A 24,708-nucleotide genomic window follows, 5' to 3' on the forward strand; every position below is an offset into this window, starting at 1 on the left:
CACGTCCTCTCAATTTGTGACCCTCATGAACAGTCTGTTTTTCATGTGGTAAACATGATGTACAATGCTTAAAAGGAACCTGGATAGGTTCAAGTGAGGAGACTATTATTGTTATTAAAATCATTAACACTGCTGTGCTTACTGTGCGATGAATATTTAGAGTTGGTTCAAGGAATCACATTGACCACAATGGGGGTTAGAGTGTTACTTTCACCGTCTTTTTCATTTCCAATTTGCCATTTATTTTCAGTGGTTGAAAAATAATGTCAATTCATTATCTCTCTTTTGCTTTTTCTTACTCTCATCCACATCAGCCATTCACTCTTTTCTCCCAGCCCAAAGGGTGAAACTCCAACACATCTGTCAGCACTTTTTGGTTGTAATTCATGTTTCTAGTCATTAGCAGCCATCATTTCTACTCTGACCTTTACAGGAAACTGCCTCTTAACCTTTTTGTGCTAATAACACCATTTCCTCTTGTAGCTAGACAGCTTGAGTGTTGATAGTGAATAATAAACCTCTCAAATCATTCTTCTGGCCACTTCTTCGTATAATACCGATAATTAGAGTTGAGCTGTTAATCTTTGAAATCTGTGGAGGAAAACAGAGTTTTTTTCTCAGAATCCCACTTTAGTGAGAGCGAGATTGTGGAATATACTGCGCATTAGGGGCAATCTGACTTTCCATGTGGAAGCCTGTAAGAACTGAAGATCAGTCTCCAGAATTTGATTACAGGAAACCCAGTGGGGGAAAAAAATGGAGGGTTACGCATACAAAATGCTGGATAAACTCAGCAAGTTAAGCAGCTACCAGAGTCCTGATGAAAGGTGACGGCCCGAAACATCAACTCTTAATTTCTTTTCATAGGTGCTGCCTGACCTGCTGAGTTCCTCCGGCATTTGTATGGATTGCCAGCATCTGCAGCATCATTCTAATTTTCTTTGAATATTCTTATTTATTCATTATAAATACAGATCCAGAACAAATGTGTTGAATATTAAAGAGTGTTTTTAGCTTCCTGTTGGTCACGGTATCCAGGTTTTTGGGAGAAGTGGAAGCGGAGATTGCTTGTGCAATAACAAAAGATCTTTCTATCCTCTTAAGCTACTGACAAGGTCTCTGAGGGCCAGAGAATAGCCAAAGTTTTTCACTTTATTTAAGAAACAGCAATAGGCACAAACCAGAAAATTATAGTCCAAGTCAAAGTTAAAGTAAATTTATTATCTAAGCACATACTGTATATGTCACCATATACCTTGAGATTTATATTCTTTCAGGCATTTTCTGGAAAATAAAGAAATACAGTAGAATTTTTGAAAGACTATACATAAATAAAGACTGACATACAACCAATGTGCAAAAGGCAAATGGTGCAAATAAAAAAAGGAAGGAGAATAAGAGTTGTGGAGTCCTTGAAAGTGAGTAGGTAAATTGTGGAATTAATTTAGATTTGAGGAGTGAAATTATCCACACTGGTTCAGGGGCCTAATGATTGAAGGGTATTAACTGTTTCTGAATCTAGTGGTGTGGAACCAAAGGCTTCTGTACCGCCAGCCTGATGGTAGTTGTGAGGAGAGAGCATGGCCTGGATGGTGTGGTTCCTTGATGATTGCTTCTTTCTTGTAGCAGTGCTCTTTCAAAATGTGCTCTGTGGTGGGGAGAACTTAACTGTGATCATCCTGTGAGCCTTACGTCAGTGATGGGGGATTTATTGGAGAAGATACATAGAGATGTATTTACTCACACTTAGAAAAGTGTGGACTTATTTAGGGATAGTCAGGGAGAGGTATGTCTTAAGGCATGACAAATTTGATTGAGTTTTGTGATTGATTGGGGTAGGCTAGTGGTGTTGCATATGTGACTTTAGTAAAGAATTCAGCAAGGTTCCCCATGATAGCTGAATCCAGAAAATGAAGTCATAAAGGTTCTTTGCAGTCTTGTCAGACTGGTTTCAAAATGGGTCAGGCCATTAAAGACCAAAGATTCCAGTCAACACAAAAATTGGCAGAGTTGTGGATAGTAAAGAAGATTGTCCAGGATATTGCGCAGTTGAAAACATGGACAGAAAAATGGCAGATGGAGTTTGAGATGTTGCACTTTGGGAGGTCAAATGAGGTGCAAGTCCATAGCTTCATGCAAGTGGATAGAGTGGTAAAGAATACATACCCCATGCTTGCCTTCATTAGTTATGGCATTCAGTGTAAAAGATGAGAGTTCACGTTACACGTATAAAAATTTAGTTGGGCAACATTTGGAGTATGGTGTGCATTTCTCATCACTGCATTACAAGGGAGATGTGGAGGCTCTGAGGAGGATGCAGAAGAGATTCAGCAGGATGTTGCCTGGATTGAAGAATATTAGCTATGAGGAGAGATTGGACAAGCTTCAGTTGTTTTGTTGGGCCATCAGAGGATGAAATGAGAACTAATAAAAAGTTACAAAATTCTTAGAGGCATAGATAGGGTAGATAGTCAGAGAGAATCTTTTACCTAAGGTGGAATCTGTCATATACTAGAGGGCATAGCTTTAAAGTGAGAGGGGAAAAGTTTGAAGGCGATGTGCAGGGCAAACTTGTTAAACAGAGAGTGGTAGATGTCTGGGATTGGCTGCCAGAGGAGGTGGTGGAAGTAGTACAATAGCAATGTTCAAGAGGTATTTAGACAGGCATGTGGGCATAAAGGTTATAAAGATTAGCTTCAGTTCAAAGGTTCAAAGGTTCTTTTATTATCAAAGGATACAACTCCGAAATTTATCAATTCTCCAGGTCGCCATGAAACCAAGAAAGAAACGAAAGGCAGCAGGATCGTCAACACCAAAATCCCACCCCCCTGCAAAAAAAATGAACAAAAATGGAACAGGCACTTCAGCCCACAAATCCCCCTGCCCACACAAAATAAACATGAGAAGATCAGGCGAAAGAGCACAGCATATAAAAATCCACACCCAAGATGCAGAGAAAACCTGGGTCCGTTCTCCAGGCTCCCCTCTCTCTGGTTAAAAGACAGGCAGCTGGCCCTCACCCTCTGCACTTGCCTCAATGCTTTCACCACTCTTGTTGCTTTAATCGGCAAACAATGGGAGCTTTGTCACATGTACATTGAAACTACAAAACATACAATGAAACGCATCTTTTACATCAACAACAACACAGTCCAAATATGTGGTGGGGCAGCCCACAAGTGTCGCCATGCAGCCCACAACTTACTACCCCTAACCCACACGTCTTTGGGATTGAATGCGAGGAAATCAAAGTAACCAGAGGGAACTCACACAGTCGTGGGAGAATGTACAAACTCCTTACAGACAAAACTCCTTGTCACACTCAAAGCTGCTGCGCAGGTTGACTCTGTGGTTAAGAAGGCATACGGTGTATTGGCCTTCATCAATCATGGGATTGAGTTTAAGAGCTGAGAGGTAATGTTGCAGCTATATAGGACCCCCAGACCCCACTTGGAGTACTGTGCTCAGTTCTGGTCACTTCACTATAGGAAGGATGTGGAAACTATAGAAAAGGTGCAGAGGAGATTTACAAGGATGGTGCCTGGATGGGGAGTATGCCTTACGAGAATAAGTTGAGTGAACTCGGCCTTTTCTCCTTGGACCGGCGGAGGATGAGAGGTGACTTGATAGAGGTGTATAAAATGATGAGAGTCATTGATCGTGTGGATAGTCAGAGGCTTTTTCCCAGGCTGAAATGGCTAAAATGAGAGATCACAGTTTTAAGGTATATTGGAAGTAGGTACAGAGGAGATGTCAGGGGTAAGTTTTTACGCAGAGGGTGGTGAGTGCGTGGAATGGGCTGCTGGCGATGATGGTGGAGGCGGATACAAATGGGTCTTTTAAGAGGTCAATGGAGCTTAGAAAAATAGAGGGCTATGGGTAACCTTAAGAAATTTCTAAGGTAAGTACGTGTTTGGCACAGCATTGTGAACCAAAGGGCCTCTATTGTGCCATAGGTTTTCTACGTTTCTATATTCATGGAAAGGGAAACATGTTCTTCTTTGAAGGAGGTGTCCCTTCCACCACCATCAATGCTGCCCTCACCTGCATCTCCTTCATTACCCACACCTCTGTCCTGTTGTCTTGCTGCCATAACAGGAATTGGGCTCCCTCTGTCCTTCCTTACCACCGCATGAGATTCCACATGCAGCACATCTTTGATGTCCTTCTTACAGACCACGGTGGGAATTGAACCCCAATTGGTGTTCGCTGGTGCTGTAAATCATTGAGTTAACATGAGGGAATGGAGAAATATCTACCACGTGCAGGTAGATGGGATTAGTTTAAACTGCCTCATGGTCAGCACTGACCATGACTATGGGCCTTTTCTTCTGCTCCAATGTCACCATCAGATTTCTGATTGGTCCATGAGCCCATGAACACAATTGAATTATTCCTTTTTCTTTTTGCACTATTTATTTATTTTGTAAAGTAATATGTTTATGTCTTTGAATTGTATTGCTGTCACAAAACAACAGATTTCATGCCATATAAAACAGTGTTAATAAACCTTACTCTGATTCTGTGTAAGTGAAGGCCCAGCAGTCCGGCAGTTCAGGATAGAAAGTTAAAAGGACTTTGGAAATGTGGTATTCTCACTCACAAAATGCAGTAAATGACAGCTTAAATCTTAGCACGATATATTTGTAAGCCAAGAGTATTTTGAGATATAGAAGTCAGCAGTTATTTCAGGCAGTGTTGCAACATTGGTTCTATGTATACAAGGAGCCAATTCAATTCTGCTCTTTTCATAGCATTGCCTGAGTCTAATTTCTTTGGTACAGAGCTGAGGTACATGGAAAGCTGTCTGCTCATTGAATGAAACTAATGGGCTGAATGGCCTAGCTCTGTTCCTGTGAAAGAGGTTAGCAACACCGCTTCACAGTGAACTGTGATGTTTATACAGCGCCCATAATATTACCAACAAGATGGGGGCATGTGTGCTTCCATTTCTTTGCAGTTTAGTGCTCATTAAGATGACAAATGGTAGTGCTGGAGAATAGAGTGGTTTCAATCTCGATCCCCAATGTTCTCAGAACAGATTCAGCGTGTCCAGATGCAGATGAAATTCCAGCCACTTTGGTACAACAAGGTGCCCTACTGCTGAGGAACGCTCACAGCTGGGTCAATATAACATTTTTCTAGTTACTGCTCCCGTCGTCTCTTGTGTCAATGTTAGTGTTAATTGGCACCAAATTAAGGGCAATTTTGTACTGAGCAACATCACCCGCTGAGAACTGAGTTGTGACAGCTCAAACTCCCAGCACTTTGAGCCAGCGGTGGAGGAGCTTTCATCTCATTAGTCAGGGCTGGATTTGATTCCACAGCCCAGAGATGAAAAGCCGATGTTGCAACACCCATTTTTTCCTTCTCCTGCTGTTTCCTACTTAACAAAATCTTTTAAAAATATATGCACATGTACAGTAAGAAGGCAGCTATGTGAGGACTACATGCAGTGGTTTTGTTGAAAACTCTGAATGCACGCTTGGAAACTCCAGTGACCTGCAGTCGCAAATTTCTGACACTGAGTCTAGATTACAGCTCCGTGGTTGTACTGGCAGTTTAATGGTTTTCGAAGGCACCGCACACAACTATCTACCTCCTACAGGCTGCATAACCATATAAGCCTTTGATGAGCATGAGTCACAGGTTGACCCAGCTACCTGATGCTTACAAGTGATGTTGATTCAAGATTGTGTAATGTCATTTCCAGAATACAAGTGTAAAGGAGAATGAAATAATTGTTACTCAGCATCCATGCAGCTCAAAAAAACACAATAAGATAAAGAACACAATAATGAAAATGCAATAAATGTAAATACTGTATGTATAATATGTGTGTATGTATATATGTATTGTATATGTATATATGAAGTGTTGCTAGGCACAGGAGTGTCTGTACATACGATGACTGACAGGAAATGATAAAGTGGTGGTGGAAGTGGAGTGGTGGGTTAGCGGGTGGAGGTGTTGATCAGCCTTACTGCTTGGTGATAGTAGCTGTTTTTGAGTCTGGTGATCCTACGTGAATGCTACGTAGCCTCCCTGATGGGATTGCTCTTCATCAGTCCTGATGAAAGGTCTCGGCCTGAAACGTCAACTGGTTACTCTTTTCCATAGATGCTGCTTAGACTGCTGAGTTCCTCCAGCATTTTGTGTGTATTGCTTGGATTTCCAGCATCTGTGATTTTCTCTTGTTTGTTGTTCTGCTGTTCCTCAGAGGAAGAGGACAAGAGGACCTTGCTGTTTGACCTAACTGAATGCTGGCCGAACTCCTAACCAAGGCAAAAGGCTTTGAGGAATAGACTTCATTGTGCAATTGCAACTTGTCAGTTCAACTGTCTGAGCTTTAGATTAGGAGCAGGTGGTCTATTATGTTATAAAATGTACGTGTAGGCCAAATTAGAGATCTGTTCATCCCGAAAAGTGGAAGAGTGGCATTTGCTTGTGTCAGATCCCTGATGTTAACCAACCTGGATTAAATATCAGATTTCGCTATTTGTAGCAGTAAACCCTCCAACCTTGTTCAAATTTCCTTCAAGAGTCTGGCTTACTTATGTTGGTTTAGCCAGCCTTATTTATTGCTCAAGTTTAAATCAAACACTTCACTATCTACGTCTGGGTTGGACTCAGTCCACTGACAGTCCTGTGGCTCAAAATGATTGTTTTTATTGTCAATGGTTAAACCTGTCATGTGCAGGTCATTTGGAACGTACTGTGATTTATGAGGTGTGGAGATCTGTTGTTGGGTGCAAGTGTGCAATTTTAACACAGAAAACTACTGGCAGACTCTTGGGTTGTTTCTTTCTAAATAAAGTAACTAATGGTTTATATGGTGAGGGGAAAATTGGCAATGGTTTTGTTTCAATTACATTGGACCATTGATCCTATTGGAATAAACTTGTTGAAAGATAGATGAACCCACAAACAGAATGTGTGTTGTAGAGTTTGTTTTCCATATTAAAAATGGATGTTGAGGCTGTAGAGAAGGCTATACCAGTTAAAATATCAGCAAAGAATGATAAAATTGGGAGAGAAAACTGAGCAAATTGAATGAGAATTGAAGTCCATACAATTGTGAAACATTTATATTGTGAGGGGAAACCAAAATCACTGTTTGTAAGCACAAAATAATCACTAATAAATCCACTAAAAATATTGGAGGGAATTCTTGCTACACAGTGTCTGGATAAAATGTAGAACTCATTACCACAATATGTAGTTTCAGTGAAAAAAGTAGACGTGACTTTGGGTGAAGAATCCCATGATGTGATGACTGAAAACTGTATCAGAAACATAGACCAGTGTTTGAGGAATTAGGCATGGCAAGTCGTTCTGAGTTGCATTGCCATGTACTCATATCATTGATAGATGTTGGTATTCGATTACTGGACAGTTGCACATACCCATTAGCCAATCAGAAACCTTATATTTGAAGTAGAACGTACATGTCTTTGAGCTACACTTGAGAAGTTGATATTGATTTCCTCAGTGAAATTTATTTATTTTTTATTTTTTCTTGTGATATTTTGCATGCTATTGATCATACATTGCTATGTAGTCTGGTGCAAAGAAACTCAGTAGTAACTTTCCAGGAATTGGTGTACTTCGAAAAAAAATATTTTCAATAGAACAAGGAAAGAACAGGAAGTGGAATGAAATGGATATTCTTTCAAAGAGTTGGCATTGTGATTCTGGGCTAAATGTCCTCCTCTTGTCCTGTAAGGTTCTGGGGAAGGAGGAAGGGACTTAATTTGCAGTTTTTTTTTTGTTGCTTGTTGTGTTCTGTGTTGTTCTGCCAAGCATGGTGGGCGTGCTGTGTTGACACTGGAATGTGTGGTGACAGTTATGGGCTGTCCCCAACAGTGCCTTGGGTTGTTAACACAAGAGGTGTATTTCACTGTATGGTTTGATGTACATGTGATAAATAATTAAATCTGAATCTGAATTAGCTTTCCCTACATTTCCACAGGTCTTTTGACTGAGTAAACTGTCAAAGTCCGTGTTCATGTGTTCAAGATCTTCATAATTTATCTACTAAAAATTTCCATCAACTGCAGTTTTTTGGCTATTTGTAACCTTGACAATTTTGAACAGGAATATTTCCAATTATACAACAGTGAGATTAATTGATTTGCTTATTTAAGATTAAATCACTGTTCAGTTGTCCAGCTATGTTGAAGTGATGTCTTGTCAAATGTTTCTAAAATAAAACTAATTACCTAACTACAGAGTGTTGGCATTGATGCAAAGCCATTTCAGACTTTTTTGTGACCAACTTCAACATCCTAGCATGAAAAGTTTTTATGGTTTCACTAATCAAAGTGACTGAACGTGACCAGAAGACAGTTGAAGAGCAGAAATGGATGATGATGAAAACTCTTCTATTGTTTTACAGTAAGAGCAAGTCTAGGTCCATTCCACAGATTTCCCCAAGCAAGGCTGTGGGTGGAGAGTTCTGTGTTGCTGCCACATTTGCTTCATCGCGTTCCTGGTTAACCACCAATACTGGCCTGAAGCGGGAGAAAGGTAAGAGCCCTGTGCATTTTTTAAGTAACTCCTCTCATTCCTCATTAAGGAAATATGATATAGAATGAGATTAAGGAGATAAACTGATTTTGAAAAGAAGTGCAACTTAAAAATCACTGAAATCTAACATGGAGGTGCAACAGGCAATGAGGAAGCAAATAGAATAATGGCAGTCATTACAAGAAGACATCATTCTTGCTGCAGATATGTATTGTGTCTAATTTTAGCCATCTTTTCCAAACATGGATATACAATACATACCACAGGGGGGTGCACTGAAGAAGCTGCTGCCTCTCTGCTGCAGTGCTTCAAGTTCAATTCTGTACCTGTGACCATTTAGGTTTTCTGGCTTCTCCAGTTTGCCCCATGTCCCCAAGGCATGTGGATTGATAGGTGAAATGGCCACTGTAACTTTTCCCTCATCTGTAAGTAAGATTCAAGATTGTTTATTGTCGTTCTTCAGTACACACATATGAACGAAATGATTGCTACTCCAGATCCAGTGCAGCATAAAAAATAAGCATAAAAAACAATTTAAAAAACACAATGAATATAAATACATAATATTAGCTTATATATACAGACTGATTGTATGTCCATAAAACAACAGTAGGTGCTGGAGTGTCTTTACATAAGGTGACTCTGGCAGGAAATGATAAAGTAGTGATGGTGGGAGCGTGTGGTAGGTGGGTTAATAGGTGGAGGTGTTGATCAGCCTTGGGGCTTAGGGGAAGTAACTGCATTTCAGTCTGGTGGTCCTGGTGTGGCTGCTGCATAGACTCTTCCCTGATGAGAATGGGAAAAATGGTCCATGAGCAGGGTGGGTGGGATCCTTCATGATATTGTTGGCCTTTTTCCGGCACCTTTCTGTATATACAGTATGCCCTGAGTGGATAGGAAAATGAGGAAAATAAAATGCAATCAGTGTGGGAATAGGGTAAATGGGTGCATCATGTTCAGCAAAGACAGTCCTGGCTGGTGAGGTGCAGTGCTGAAAGGCCTTCTTTGGTGCTGTATGACAGCAGCCTGGTTCTTGTGGTTGCCATTCTGTGGAGAGATTGAATAAGTTAAGTCACTATTCTTTAGAGTTTCGATGAATGTAAGATGATCTCATTAAAACATGCAAAATTTGGTAGGGAATATGGGAGGAGCTATTCTGTGCATGAGGAATCTAGAAATGTATGACTGGCCATTTTACCATTTAGGACTTACGGAAAGCAATCTCTTCTGTCAGAGAGTGATGAATCTTAGGAATTCTGTACCCAGGAGGGCCATGGAGGCTCAGTCATTTAAAACTGAGATAAGCAGATTTCTGGATGTTAAATCAATCAAGTCTGCGGGAATAGGCTGGAAAAATGCATTGAGGTAGAAGGTCAGTGGGTTTAAGGAGCAGAATGGCCTATTCAGAATCAGTATCGGGTTTATTATCACAGGTATATGTCATGAAATTTGATGTTTCATTGCAGAAATACAGTTCAACACATAAAAATTACTTTAAGTTACAAATAGAAATACAAAGTGCAAAAGATAAATAACAAGGTGGTGTTCAGATAGTGGTAGTTCGCGCTGGTTCAGAAGTCTTATGGCTGTTAGATAATAACTGTTCCTGTACCTGTGGTGTGGGATCAGAGGCTTCTGTACCTCCTGCCTGATGGTAATAGCAAGAAGAGAGTATGGCCTGGATGGTGGGGTCCTTGATAGATGCTGCTTTCTTGTGGCAATACTTCTTGTAAATATGCTCAGTGATAGGGGAAACTTTGCCTGTGATGGACTGGGCTGTATCCACCAAGTTTTCCATTCTTGAGCATTGGTGCTTTCATACCAGGCCATCGTACAACTAGTGCTGCCTACACATGATTACCCAAGTCTTGAAGTGAGTGTTGGTTGGTGAATCAGTTGAGAGTGAGGTGAGTAAAGTTATCCATGTCAGTTCAGAAGCCTGATGGTTGTAGGATAATAACTGTTCCTGAACCTGATGATGTGGGACCTAAGGTTTTTGTACCTCCTCAGTAGCAAGAAGAGAGTATATCCTGGATGTGGGAGTCTTAAATGTGGATACTGCTTTCTTGTGGCAAGAGTCCATGTAAATTTGCTCAATGGTTGGAAGGGCTTTGCCCGTGATTATTCAGAGTGAATAATAAAATCATCCATTAGCTTACTTTGTATGTTGTCAACAGTACAACCAGTCTTTCAGTGCCGAACATATAGCCTAAAACATTTGTATTGTATGCCAGTCACTGTTTTGGTGCTAAAGGACAGCTGAATTCAGATGTCGATTAGGGCTAGACTCTGATTACTTGCACTGCTTTTTGAAATCACTGTAACATTGTTGTTAAAGTCAAATCATTTTTTTCTGATCTTAGATCAATCAAAGCAGTCAGTGGTGGACTCCCTGTTCATAATAAGTTGTTACGGTAACCTGGTGGAGCACACAATTGAGCCACGGCCGGTCACCACTGCGCAGAAGATCAGCGATGATACTCAGCTGGAGCTGTTGACATCTCCTCGAGCCAGCTGGTCTCTGGCCAGGTAAAATATTCAGACATATTTCCTGATTGTGATACTTTTGTGGGAGTTTGTCTAGAGGTAGCTGGGTCAGGGATGGCAGTGGGGTACAGCTGGTAAAGCTGCTGCTTCACAGTTCCAGCGAACTAGGTTCAGTCCTGACCCGTGGGGTTGTTCGTGTGGAGTTTGCACGTCCTCTCTGTCAACATGTGGGTTTTCTCCAGTTTCCTCCCTCATCCCAAAGCCGTGGGGCTGATAGATTAATATAGATAAGTGTAAAGTGGTCTGGTATCTGATAGAAAGAATAAGGATGCCAGCTATGCTTTGGAAAATAGGTGTTCATGCAAAGTTAAGGCAAGGTACAGATTCACAGATCATTACATGCAGCATCACAGCTTAAAAAGATTTATTCTCATATATTTTCAATATTTCTACCCTCTACTCTCTCATTACCCCTTACAAATGACTAACAAAGAACTGGCTTCACTTCCAGAAGAAGAGTCTGGACAGCAGGAACAATATGTTAAAATCCTCAATATAGCTTAGTGATAGTGTTACTAGAATGTTAAATGAAAAGTCTCAATTAAATATGAGCAGCAATATCCCCACAGTTATTTAAATAATCTGGAATAAAATGTTCTTGTCAACTATGGTGACCAAAAAACTGTTACATTAATGTATTAAAAAAATTGTAATCTTTCAGAGAAAAAACTCCAATTTTTAACTGATCCAGTTACACACACTCAGTGGCCACTTTATCAGATACTTCCTATACCCAGTAAACTGCTGAGTGTATGTTCATGATCTTCAGCTGCTGTGGTCCATTCACTTCAAGGTTTGACATGTTATGCATTCAAAGTTGCTCTTCTGCACACCACTGTTGTAACGTGTGGTTATTTGAGTTACTGTTGTCTTCCTGATAGCTTGAACCAGTCTGGCCATTCACACCTGGCCTCTCTCATTAACAAGACATTTTCACCCAGAAAACTGCCACTGTTCTTGTTTTCCCCTGTAAACTCCAGAGACTGTTGTGCTAAAATTCTGAAGAGATCAGCAGTTCCTGAGGTAGTCAAACCCTCCTATCTGCACCAACAATCATTCCACAGTCAAAGTCACTTAGATCACATTTCTTCCCCATTCTGATGTTTGGTCTGAACAATAAATGAGGCTCTTGACCATGTCTGCATGTTTTTATGTATTGAGTGCTGCCACATGATTGGCTGATTAGATATTTGCATTGATGAGCAGGTGTACAAGTGTACCAAATAAAGTGAGCACTAAATGTATGTTTTCAAAGCTGTAGTAACCACCTAACAAGTTACTCAGTTCAAGGCACTTGAGGAAAACATTCTGGCCTACTGATTACAAAATGACAGAGGTGCCAGACAAAGGGGGAAGGATATTTGCAAGGATAAAACTATACTGAGCAAAATTTAACAGAATAGATCCTTTATTTTACAGAAGGGAAAAGGTTAAAGAGTGACATGATGATGGCTTTTAAAATTAAGTATAGGTTTGGTATAGTTGCTGATTCCATTTATGGAGAACAACACATAGAAAACACTAGAGGAACTCAGCAGGCCAGGCAGCATCCATGGAGTAACAAACAGTTGACATTTCAGGCCAAGACCCTTCATAATTTATGGGGGACCTCAGGAGGACATAAATATAAATTAGTCACACAAAGGAGAATAGTCAATTAAAAATACAAGTTCAAGAGAATTTTTGTTCCCCAATGAATGTTGAGAATGTAAGATTGGCTATCACAATAAGGCAAGTGGCTTAGATACCTTTAAGTAGAATTAGGTAGGTATAAGATTAAAAGTATTTTTTAAATGATCTGAAGGTTGGGTTAGATGACTTTTGTGGAGGCTGCTCGTGTAGAACATAACTTGATTGGTAAAACAAATCAATTGATAAAGGGGTTAAGGAGAATTGGGAGAAGTCAGGAGAATGGAGTTAAAAATAGTAGATATGATTGAATGGTAGAGTAAGACTTGATAGGCCAAGTGGCCTAATTCTGCTCCTATATTTTGTGGTCTTATAAATGCGAGCTACACCAACCTGTTGAACTCCTCCCTCACCTCCATTCAGGGCCCCAAATAGTCCTTCCAGGTAAGGCAACACTTCATCTATGGATCTGCCAGGATCATCTATTTTGTCTGGTGCTCCTGGTGCAGCCTCCTCTACATTGGAGAAACCCATCATAAATTGGGGGGGGGGGGCACTTCAATTTCAGTTGAGAGCAGTTCTATTCCATCCATCAAAAAAAAACGGAACTTCCCAGTGACAAAACATTTTAATTCCGACTCCCATTCCTGTTCTGACATTCCATTCCATGGCCTCCTCTTGTGCCACAATGTGGCCACCCTTGGAGTGGAGGAGCAACACCTTATATTCTGTCTCGGTAACCTCCAACCTACTGGCATGAATATTGATTTCTCCTTCCACTCCTCTCTTCTTCTGTTCCCCACTTTGTCCTCTTATCTCTTCTCACCTGCCTATCATCTCCCCCTGGTGTCCCCCACTTCTCTTTGTCTTACGGTCCACTCTCCTATCAGATTCATTCCTCTCCAGTCTTTCTTACCCACCTGGCCTTACTTATCACCTTCTAGCTAGCCTCCTTCCCCTCCCCCCACCTTTTTATCCTGGCGTCTTCCACCTTCATTTCCAGTTCCTGAAGAAGGGTTGACTGCTTATTCATTTCCACAGATGCTGACTGACCTGCTGAGTTCCTCCAGCATTGTGTGTGTGTGTGTGTGTGTGTGTGCGTGTGCGTGTGCGTGTGTGTGTGCGTGTGTGTGTATTACACTCTTGTCTGTTTAATTATATTCCTCCTCTGAGACATTAAGAGCTTTTTGCGCACCATTCACCATTTTGAGAGTGAGAGGAGGGAGTGCTGCCGTGTAAGCTGAGGATTGAATGAATTGCAGAAAGATATGAAAACTGCCTTGGAACCAGAGGAGTGGTTAAGTATAATATTTGCTACAGACAACAGGAGCCATGATTAGTAAATAAGCTTGTAACTCAGTGTTTAACCATCAGAGCCCTACTAGATAAACAAAACTGTGATGCAACTAAACTTCCACTTTCTGCTAATGAAAATTTGAAAGACTGTTTTAATAAGATGAATCCTTTGAATCTCATTGACAGTCAAAATTCATCTTGTGATCATTAAATCCCAGCTATGCAATTACTGAGCTACAGTCACCTGGGATCTCGTACGATTTAATAGCAAGACATTCACTGTGAAACAAATCTCATTAAGAATGGTACTATCTTTTTGAGTTTGTCCTTGTTTAGTAGCTTCTATAAACTGGATCTAGACAAAAGGTGGGATTTTCCCACAGCTATTTCCATTCTTCCCTTCAGGTATTTGTCCCAGCTGTTGTAGACACCTGCTGGATGCAGTTCCTAAAACATTGAATGTGTATCCTTAAGACATCAGGCACCTTCTGCTGTTTTCAAAATAATCACTCTTTTTTATATGAAGGCTGAGAAGGAACAGGAGGATACATGTCAATTGTGGGGGTATCGTAGCACATTTGATCTCCAGTGTCCTGGTGTCAGTATTTGCCCCTGAACCAGTGTTACTGTGACAAAGTAGCTGGCCCTTATCACATTATTCTTTGTGTCAGCTTCTTGTGTTCAGAGTCAATGTTTCTTCAGTTTTTCAATCACCAAATTTCAGATGCACACTCAGTGTATTGGGTACACCTGTATACCTGCAAATATCTAGCAGCTCAGTGCATAAAGGTATGCAGACATGGCCAGGAGGTTTTGTTGTTGTTCAGACGAAACATCAGAATGGGAAAGAAATGTGATCTAAGTGACTTCGACCATGGAATGATTGTTGCGGCGGATGGGGTGGTTTGAGTATTTCAGAAACTGCTGATCTCCTGGGATTTTCATGCACAAGGGTCGCTATAATTTACAGAGAATGGTGCGATAAACTAAAAAACATCCAGTGAGCGGCAGTTCTGTAGGGAAAAATGCTTTATTAATGAGAGAGATCAGAGGAGAATGACTGACGTGAAGGCTACAGTAACTCGTATAACCACACATTATGACAGTGGTCATAACCACTGAAAAACAATTCCAGAAAGTTCCAAAAAGCAAAACTTGAATTTGCCGCGCGCCGAGCACTACGCTGAATCCGCGCGATTGATGTGTAGGCACACCCTGCTGTAGCCTCCCACCATTTCGCAGATCCTCAGTCTCTCTCCAGCACTCGTTGTTTGAGCATTGTCCGCCTCGTGTCTCGTTCGTTCACTATTTGTGTTGTGAGCGAGAGGAAGGAGTTTAAGGCTAGTAAGGGATGGCTGGCCAGCTGTGTAAAGCGCTACAGCCTCAAGAACTTAAAGATCACGGGAGAATCGGCATTGGCTGATGCTGAGGCAGCATCAGCGTTCCCAGAAGAGCTACGATGGTTGCATCTGTACTGAACATGTACAGACTTTTTTTTCTTGTCATTATTCCCTAAACAATACAGTATAACAACTATTTATATAGCATTTACATTGTATTAGGTAGCATAAGTAATCTAGAGATGATTTAAAGTATACGGGAGGATGTGCATAGGTTATGTACAAATACTACACCATTTTATATAAGGGACTTGAGCATCTGCCGGTTTTGGTATCTGTGGGGGTTCCTGGAACCAATCCCCCGCGGATACCGAGGGACGACTGTATTTGTTTACTGGGTGAGGATTATGAGTGGGAACCCAGGGTGATTTCTCTTCTTGCCAACAAGAGAACCAATTCTAACTAGAATTTCTGGACTAATTCTACCTGAGATCTGCAAGTTGAGCATAGATCATAAGATATGTGTGGGGCCTTGATAGACTTTAAGGAATTGACCACAGACTGCCATTTTAAAAATTAGTTCATTGTAAAATGCAACTTCAAAAGTGCCTATTCGGTTCGCCTCAGGGAATTTGAACTCTGGATGTGTTCCCTTTATTCCACTATGGGAAAATATTTAATATCCAATCTCCCCTAAAGGTAATTAAGCATGATAAAGCAATGATAGGGAATACAACAAACCCTCAAGGGAGAATTAATCTTCAAAGCTTTTCATTCTCATCATCAGCCATAGAGTGCTTGAGCTAGTCATTATGGAGAGGGGTCCAAGGGATCTTGACCTCTTTAAAAGATGTCTTTTCACTGAGTGAAAGCAGTTTGTGATCTTTGGGTGTCAATCATCTCAGCCACAGAGCGCTGCTGGAGAAGTTTTTCAGGATAAGTTCCTAAGCACAGCCATTGACATCTCTGCCATGAGGATGTTGTCTGGTGTTGGAGTGTGACCCATTCCATTCATAATGCGAAGCAGTCGAGCCCATGTTTGTTGCAAGACGATAAACCTCTAGTAATGTATACACTACACCATGGCTACTAGTTATTCCATAGTGGTTGCCTCAGCTCCTGGCTACAAGGTATAGTTCCCCTGTGTGATGGAAATCCCTTGATCTGTTATTGAAAGGTGTAAAGGTAATCGTTGCAGTCCACCATTACTGCAGAACGTGTGTGTCCGGGGAAAAGAAGTGGGCAGGAGAACTATTGTGGATGATACCCACCCTGCAAACTGCCATTTCCAAATGCTCCTTTCTGGAAAGCGCTATAGAGCTTTTAAAACAAAACCTTCATGCCATCTTAAACGTTTCTAACCCCAGACAGTTAATCTGATCGACCATTCTAGTTAGCCCCCCCCCCCCCCATCTCCCTCTATCTATTACCTCAGTCACTGCATTGCACTGTAAACACTTTAAACCACTTTTTATAAAGCTGTTTACATTGTAAATACCAGCTGGTATTTAGATAGATAGATAGATAGATAGATAGATAGATTTATGTACATTTAATTCCATATCATACTTCTAGCTTTATTTTTATATAATCCCTTATTCTTATAATTGTTGAATGGTGTTGTTTTTGTTGTGTGACATGCCAACATTCCACAGCAAACTCCTAATACATGTAAATGTACTAAATAAAGTTGATCCTTGATACTTGAAAATCTCCAAAGTAAAGGGCGTACACTAACCCTCTCTCATGTCAGATTCCCCTCTGCCACTCCTGAGAACAAAGGAATAAATACAAGCCACCTCCCATTTCTGGGGGAGAAGGCAGACATGGATGTTAAATTCCCCATTACATCGGATTGTACCAGCAGAATCTGTGGCCACGTGAATGTTTGAAGATCAAAGTCTCACACTGCCACTAAGCTCATGGTCCACTAGGCAGCAGTGATCCCTGCTCTTTGCCTACTTCAGAGTTTTGTGCTGTGTACAACAGGCACATCAAAGCAGTAGAGACTGTAACATCCTCAAAATGATTTTAAAAATAGACAAAGGTTAGTGTTATTTGTCACATGTACATCAAAAGGTACAGTGAAGTGCACCATTTGTATCAACGACCAACACAGTACATACAGTGACGTGCTGGGGACAGCCTGCAAGTATTGCCATGCTTCCAGTGCAAACACAACATGCCCGCAACTTAGTAACCCTAACCAATATGTCTCTGGAATGTGGAAGCCAGCTGGAGCACCTGGAGGAAACCCACATAGCCATGGGGAGAACATACAGACTCTTTGCTGACACCAGCACGAATTGAACTCACATCACTGGCATTGTAAAACTTTATGATAACGGCCACACTGTCACGTTGCTGTAGGTTGACATCTCCAGCTCTTGTATGAATGATGAGGTCTCCTCAAAACGAGGCTCCCAAATACTTCTACTCTGAATTTCTTTTTGGCAAGAGATTATCGTCTGAATGTCATACCTGTGGATACCTTCAAAGCCTCCTTTTAATAAATAACATTCTAGTTCACTCTAGGCAATTGCTGGTTCGCGAACCCTCAAAATCGCAACAGAACATTTAGGAGAGCACTGACAGCCCAGCAAAACAGCAGCAGAAACGTACCATGTGCTACCTGTCTCATCGAAAGCTTCCTGTTCCATTTATTTATATTTTTTATTTAGAGATACTGCGCAGAACAGGGCCTTCTGGCCTACTGAGTCACGTTGCCCATTGCTGGGTGATTTAACCCTAGACTAATCGCAGGACAATTTACAATGACCAATTAACTTACTAGCTGGTACATCTTTGGACTGTGGGAGGAAACCTGAGCATTCAGAGGAAGCCCATGTGCACATGGGAACAGATGAACGAATGTACAAAGTTAGTTACAGAGGACACCGGAATTGAACTCTAAACTCTGCGACTCCAAGCCGTTGTAGTGCGGTGCCCGTAGCAGAGCCTGTGGGCTGCACACTGGTCTAAGCAACCACACCAAAACCCATAAGTCATCTTCAAACCAAGCAGGTGCCCAAAAAAGAGACACTTGGACTGATGAAATGGTTGGCGCTCCTTTCAGAACTGCCCTTTCAGGATGGCCAATTTTCAACCAATCACTTTATTACTCGGAGGAAAGAGCCAGAGAGCAGGGTTTGGGAAGGGAATGGTGTACCTGTCTTTACACTGATTAACCATTTATTTTATTTAGAGATACAGTGCAGAATAGACCTTTCCGTCCCAACTAGTTACATCAACCAGCAACCACCTGTTTAACCCTAGTCTAATCACATGACAATTTACAATGACCAATTAACCTACCAACTGGTATGTCATTGAAATGTGGGAGGAAACCAGAGCACCTGCAGGAAACTCACACATTTCACGAGGGGGAACGTACAAATTCCTTACTGACAGTGTCAGAATTGAACTCCAAACTCCGATGCCCTGAGCTGTCATAGCTAACCATGACACTACCATGGCATCATCTAAAAGTAATTTCTGTACAGAAGCTACTTTTTCATGTTTGCTTTGAAGGTTTATTTCATGGGAAATTTTTAGAAACAAAGCTAATCGGGCACCCTTGCTCCCTTCCAGCAACCCCTCTCAATACTGCACAAGCGGCAGTTATAATCATCAGTACTTTACCTAAGCTGGTTACTGCTTTTGCCAAGGGGAATTTACTGCTTCTGTGATTTATTCATTCCATACACCACCATGACTTTTGTTTTTTCTTTAAGTTATTTTCACGTGATTTTGTTACAATTAAAAGATGTAATGGGTCCTGAAGTTCGTAAGTTCATTTGTCACAGACCAGTTGTTTCAAGTTATGTACTTTAGACAAGGCCAGCAATGAACACTTCTGTAATGAGAACATTTAAAAAAGCAACCAAAATTACCAAGGCCCAGAGCTGGAGACTGGATAATTCAAATACCACACATGAAGATTTTATAAAGGTTGCTTTTAAAAGAGAAAGATAAATATTGTCAAATATTATTTTGATTTATTTTTCCTCCAAATTAAATCTTTTTAAAAAATTGCTTTAATCATGGTTAGTTTTGCACTTCCGTTCTGAGTAATTGCTAGATTGTAATTGAATGGAAAGCACAGTTTTTAAATTTTCACAGCAATTTCTGCAGTCTCAGTTTGGCCTAAAGCACTTTGGAACCAGTGGTGTTGTACAGAAGAAAGATAAGATGGAGCATTATCTTCTCAAAGTACTGCGCCCCATCACATCTGTCTTTAAAAGTATAATCATAGTATATTTGTCATCTCAGTGTCCCATCTCTTGCTCTATTGCAGAGATCCAAAGCTTTGGGGTATCTTCCCACCCTGGCTAAATTTGTTAGCATGAGCCAAAAAAAATGTGTGACACACCAGGCAAAGTACTGATTAATGAGGGCAGATGCAAACACTACTGCTTACAGGCTGCTCAGCTGGTAGAGTTTTGTCCAAGTAGGAAAAAGGGATCTAGGATCATTGTAGCAGCCCAATGCACATAGAACAATTCTTGAATGGGAGAGAGCAGGGTGATACCAGGGCAATATCCTTCAAGTTTGACTGTGTTTGTGGAGAGAGAAAATTCGAGTCGGTATCAAAGATAGATAACATAACAGAAATAGCTTTGGCCTCTGATAGAGGCAAATTCATTAGAGTACAGAGAGATTACGATTAACTTTATTTGTAACATATATGTTGAAACATACAATGAAATGTGTGGTCGCCTCACTACAGGAAGGATGTGGAACCTATAGAAAGGCTACAGAGGAGATTTACAAGGATGTTGCCTGGATTGGGGAGCATGTCTTATGAGAATAGGTTGAGAGAACTTGGCCTTTTCTCCTTGGAGCGACGGAGGATGAAAGGCTTTTTCCCAGGGCTGAAATGGCTAACATGAGAGGGCACAGTTTTAAGGCGCATGGAAGTAGGTACAGAGGTGATGTCAGGGGTAAGTTTTTTTATGCAGAGAGTGGTGAGTGCATGGAATGGGCTGCTGGTGGCAGTGATGGAGCCAGATACGATAGGGTCTTTTAAGAGACTTTTGGATAGGTACATGGAACTTAGAAAAGTAGAGGGCTATGGGTAACCCTAGATAAGTTCTAAAGTAAGTACATATCCTGCACAGCATTGTGGGCCAAAAGGCCTGTATTGTGCTGTAGGTTTTCTATTTTTCTATGTTTCTATTAAATGTGTTGTTTGCATTAGTGACTGCCACAGTCCGAGGATGTGCTGGCGACAGTACTCAAGTATTGCCATTACCAATATAGTATGTCTACAAGTTACTAACTCTAATCTGTGAGGCCCTCAGTTGGTCAGGGTTAATCATGGATGTTGCGTCGCAGCTGTCTATGTGATACGTAGGCCAGGGTAATACGATATGGAGAGCAAGCTGTTGCCCATGTAGCAGGCTCCTTCTTTCCACGCAGCTGATGAATCCAAAGGAATGGTAGAGACAAATACAGTTATGGCACCAGCAGCATCACATGAGTTACAATTAAGTGTTCAATTCAACGTAGGACTGCCTTAGGGACTCCAGCTCTCAGGCTTTTCCTTGGGGATAACTCCCAAAGCTTTCCCCATGAGTGGATAAAGCCGCAAGGCAGCAGAGGTTTGAGATCAGGGTTTTCTTTCTCTTATATGAGCTGCCAACCATGACTGACTGACTCCATCTGCCCATAGCGACTGGTTTGAAGGTGTCAGTGACCCGCCTTTGCTCCTACACCTGTCAGTAAAAACACTTCCACCAGGCTTAGTAGCAAAGCCAAATGTGAAGGCCAGGAGCTGACTTGGTTGTCAGAGGCTATTTGAGATGTATGCCATTGGGATAATTTAATAGGTAGTGGGAGCTTCTCTCCACTATCACCCCCCAAACCCCCAGCTATAACAACCTTAAGGAACCCTAACCTGTATGTCTTTGGAACGTGAAAGGAAACTGGAGAACCTGAAGGAAACCCACACGGTCATGGGGGTACCATCTCCTTGCAGACAGCAGTGGAGTTAAACCCTGACCACTGGCGCTAAACGTTGCTCTACTATGCTGCCCAAGCTGGAGTATGCCTAGTCAGAAGATGAGCTGCATTAGAACAGTGCAGACAAACGTGCAGTATCACGGAGAATGGCTGTGATGTTCAACAGTGAGCTCTGAATTGGCCCTGCAGATTGAAGGCAGGTCCACCACAAGCAGCCATGTACTGGATTCCTCCAGTGAAGTGGAAACCACATTGTGGGCACTAGATTGGAAGAGGTACAAGTGAAATGTTGCTTCATTCAGAAGGACTATTTAGGTCTGTGGATTGTGTGAAGGAAAGAGGTAATGGGATGTGTCTTGACTGTCCTGTGTGAACTTGCCTGAAGAAATGCAGGGTCTGGTAAAATAGAAGAGCAAGTGTTATGAGAAGTAGAGTAGATATGGTCAAGGGCACTGTCTGCTATAGTAGAAGAGAGGTTATGGTACAGGAAGATGGGAGATATATCAGAAAGTCCCATCCTCTGAGCAGTTAGGACGGAGAACAAGGAACTGGGAGAATAGAATCAAGTCCTTATGGAGTTCAGGGTGGGAGGAAATATAGTCAAGGGAGTGGTAGACTCTGTAAGCTTGTGATAGATGTCTGTACCCTGGGATGAAAACACAGATGGACCATATGAAGATGAGCGCAGGATAGAAATTGGTAACCAAATTAATGAAATCGATGAGTTTTAGGGGTGACACCAAGCCTATGAGGTGTCATCCCAGCAAAGGACAATATGGCTTAGGATTTTCAGATTCACCTATTGTTCTATGAATAAAATTAGCCAAAATGTTTTGAAAAGTAACTGGGTGAGTCCCCAACATGGAGATGGAGCATGCAGAGATGAGAAGCATTATCACAGATAAAAAGTTCTCCAAAATAGGCAGTCTTCTAAGGGTTACATCAAGAGTTCCAAAATCAGTCAATGTGGTCTTGGGTCTGAGATGTGCATCTTATGTGACACTCACACAGTATCTTGAACTTGCATTAGATACAGAATTCTCCCTTTGTTAGCTGCACTCCCATTGGGTGGGTATATGCCTGCATCACAAATTGGTGGCTTTGACTTGCACCAACGTGGGTAGTATAAGGCAGGTGTTGAGGTCTGAAGTTATGTCGAATCAGAATGTAGTGAGACAGTCTCTCGCTGTATTTTACTTTGTTGTCAGGGCAGGCTTTTGTTCAAGATTCAAATTGCCTTTAATCTTTTACTGGAATGTCACCTGAATTCAGACCAGATAAATCCCGGAAATAATTTAGATGGGACATATTTAATCAGGAAGTATCTAGGTAGAGGAACTCATTATTAGATCGCACTTGGAATATTATGTTCAGTTCTCGTCACCTCATTATAGGAAAGATGTGGAAGCTTTAGAGAGGGTGCAGAGGAGATTGACCAGAGTGCAGGCTGGACTAGAGAGCATGTTTTATGAGGAAAGGTTAAGTGAGCTAGGGCTTTTTTCTCTGGAGTGAAGGAGGATGAGAGGTGACTTCATAGTGATGTGCAGGGTAACAAGAGGGATTGATAGAATGGATAGCCAGAGACTTTTTTTCCGGGGTAGAAATAGCTAATACAAAGGAGCATAATTTTAAGGTGCTTAGATGACAATAGAGGGGGAACGTCAGTCATATGTTTTTTACACAGAGAGTGGTGGGTGTGTGGAATGTCCTGCCAGGTGGTAAATAGAGGCAGATAAGTTACGGGCATTTAAGAAGCTCTTAGGCAGATGGCAGATGGATGATAGGAAAATGGAGGGCTATTTAGGAAGGAAAGATTAGATTGGTCTTAGAGTGGGTTAGAAGTTCAGTCCAACATTGTGGGCTTAGGGGCCTGTACTGTGTTATGTCCAAGATCATTGGTGGTGGCAGCAGACAGCGGAGATGTGTGCTTTTGCAACGGGGAGAAATGTACCAAATGATAAGGTGATTGAATTAGTTAAAAGGAAAGCCCTCATGTCTACAAACAACTTGTCATCACCCTGGGCCAGTGCTTGTATGTGTGTAAAATGACATTGATAGAATTGTGTGGAGCATAAATACCAACATAAAGCAGTTGGGTTAAATGGCCTATTAATATGTTAAGCAGTCTGCAAAATACCATGTAAAAACAATCTGGTCTGCAGGGAACTAACAGTAATGCATAGACATGCACAATGCTGGAGGAACTCAGCAGGCCAGGCAGCAACTATGGCAAAGACTACAGCCAACATTTCAGGCCAAGGCCCTTCATCAGGACTGGAGAAAAAAAGATGAGGAGTCAGAGTAAAAGAGTGGGGGGGAGGGGAGGGAGAAACACAAGGTTATAGGTGAAACTGAGAGGGTGGGAGGAGTGAAGAGCTGGGAAGTTGATGAAAGAGATACAGGGCTGGAGAAGGGGGATCTGATAGGAAGGAAGAGAAAGGGAAGGAGCACCAGAGGGAGGTGACTCCTCATCTTTTTTTCTCCAGTCCTGATGAAGGGTCTCGGCCCGAAACATTGACTGTACTATTTTGCATGGCTGCTGCCTGGCCTGCGAGTTCCTCTAGCATTGTTTGTGTGTTGCTTGGACTTCCAGCATCTGCTGATTTTCTTTTGTTAGTAATGCATGGAGTTGGGTTTATGAATCTGATTAAAGCTGCAATTTTTCAATGGAAAGATAGCATGTTGGTTAATGAAATCGAATAGTATCCAAAGACCGTGAATACTTATTTGACAGCATGAGTTCAAATATATAGAAAATAGGTGCAGGAGTAGGCCATTCGGCCCTTCGAGCCTGCACCGCCATTCAATATGATCATGGCTGATCATCCAACTCAGAACCCTGTACCTGCTTTCTCTCCATACCTCCTGATCCCTTTAGCCACAAGGGCCATATCTAACTTCCTCTTAAATATAGCCAATGAACCGGCCTCAACTGTTTCCTGTGGCAGAGAATTCCACAGATTCACCACTCTCTGTGTGAAGAAGTTTTTCCTCATCTCGGTCCTAAAAGGCTTCCCCTTTACCCTTAAACTGTGACCCCTCGTTCTGGACTTCCCCAACATCGGACACAATCTTCCTACATCTAGCCTGTCCAATCCCTTTAGAATTTTATACGTTTCAATAAGATCCCCCCTCAATCTTCTAAATTCCAGTGAGTATAAGCCTAGTCGATCCAGTCTTTCTTCATATGAAAGTCCTGCCATCCCAGGAATCAATGTGGTGAACCTTCTCTGTACTCCCTCTATGGCAAGAATGTCTTTCCTCAGATTAGGGGACCAAAACTGCACACAATATTCTAGGTGCGGTCTCACCAAAGGCTTGTACAACTGCAGTAGAACCTCCCTGCTCCTGCACTCAAATCCTTTTGCTATGAATGCCAACATACCATTTGCCTTTTTCACCA

The 24,708-nt window shown here is 41.6% G+C and overlaps 1 protein-coding gene across 5 annotated transcripts in view; it reads left to right on the plus strand.

Moving 5' to 3' along the window:
- The window catches only part of bcas3 (BCAS3 microtubule associated cell migration factor), a 928,098-nt gene that overhangs the window by 479,228 nt on the left and 424,162 nt on the right, over positions 1-24,708 (plus strand). For all 5 annotated transcript variants that reach the window (XM_073053122.1, XM_073053127.1, XM_073053125.1 and 2 more), the window contains 2 exons: positions 8,399-8,529; positions 10,893-11,058. In XM_073053122.1, the coding sequence (XP_072909223.1) occupies positions 8,399-8,529; positions 10,893-11,058 (297 nt within the window). The remainder of the gene's footprint in view (positions 1-8,398; positions 8,530-10,892; positions 11,059-24,708) is intronic.

The sequence above is a fragment of the Hemitrygon akajei genome, chromosome 8 (assembly GCF_048418815.1).
Source record: "Hemitrygon akajei chromosome 8, sHemAka1.3, whole genome shotgun sequence".
NCBI classification, from domain to species: Eukaryota; Metazoa; Chordata; class Chondrichthyes; order Myliobatiformes; family Dasyatidae; genus Hemitrygon; species Hemitrygon akajei.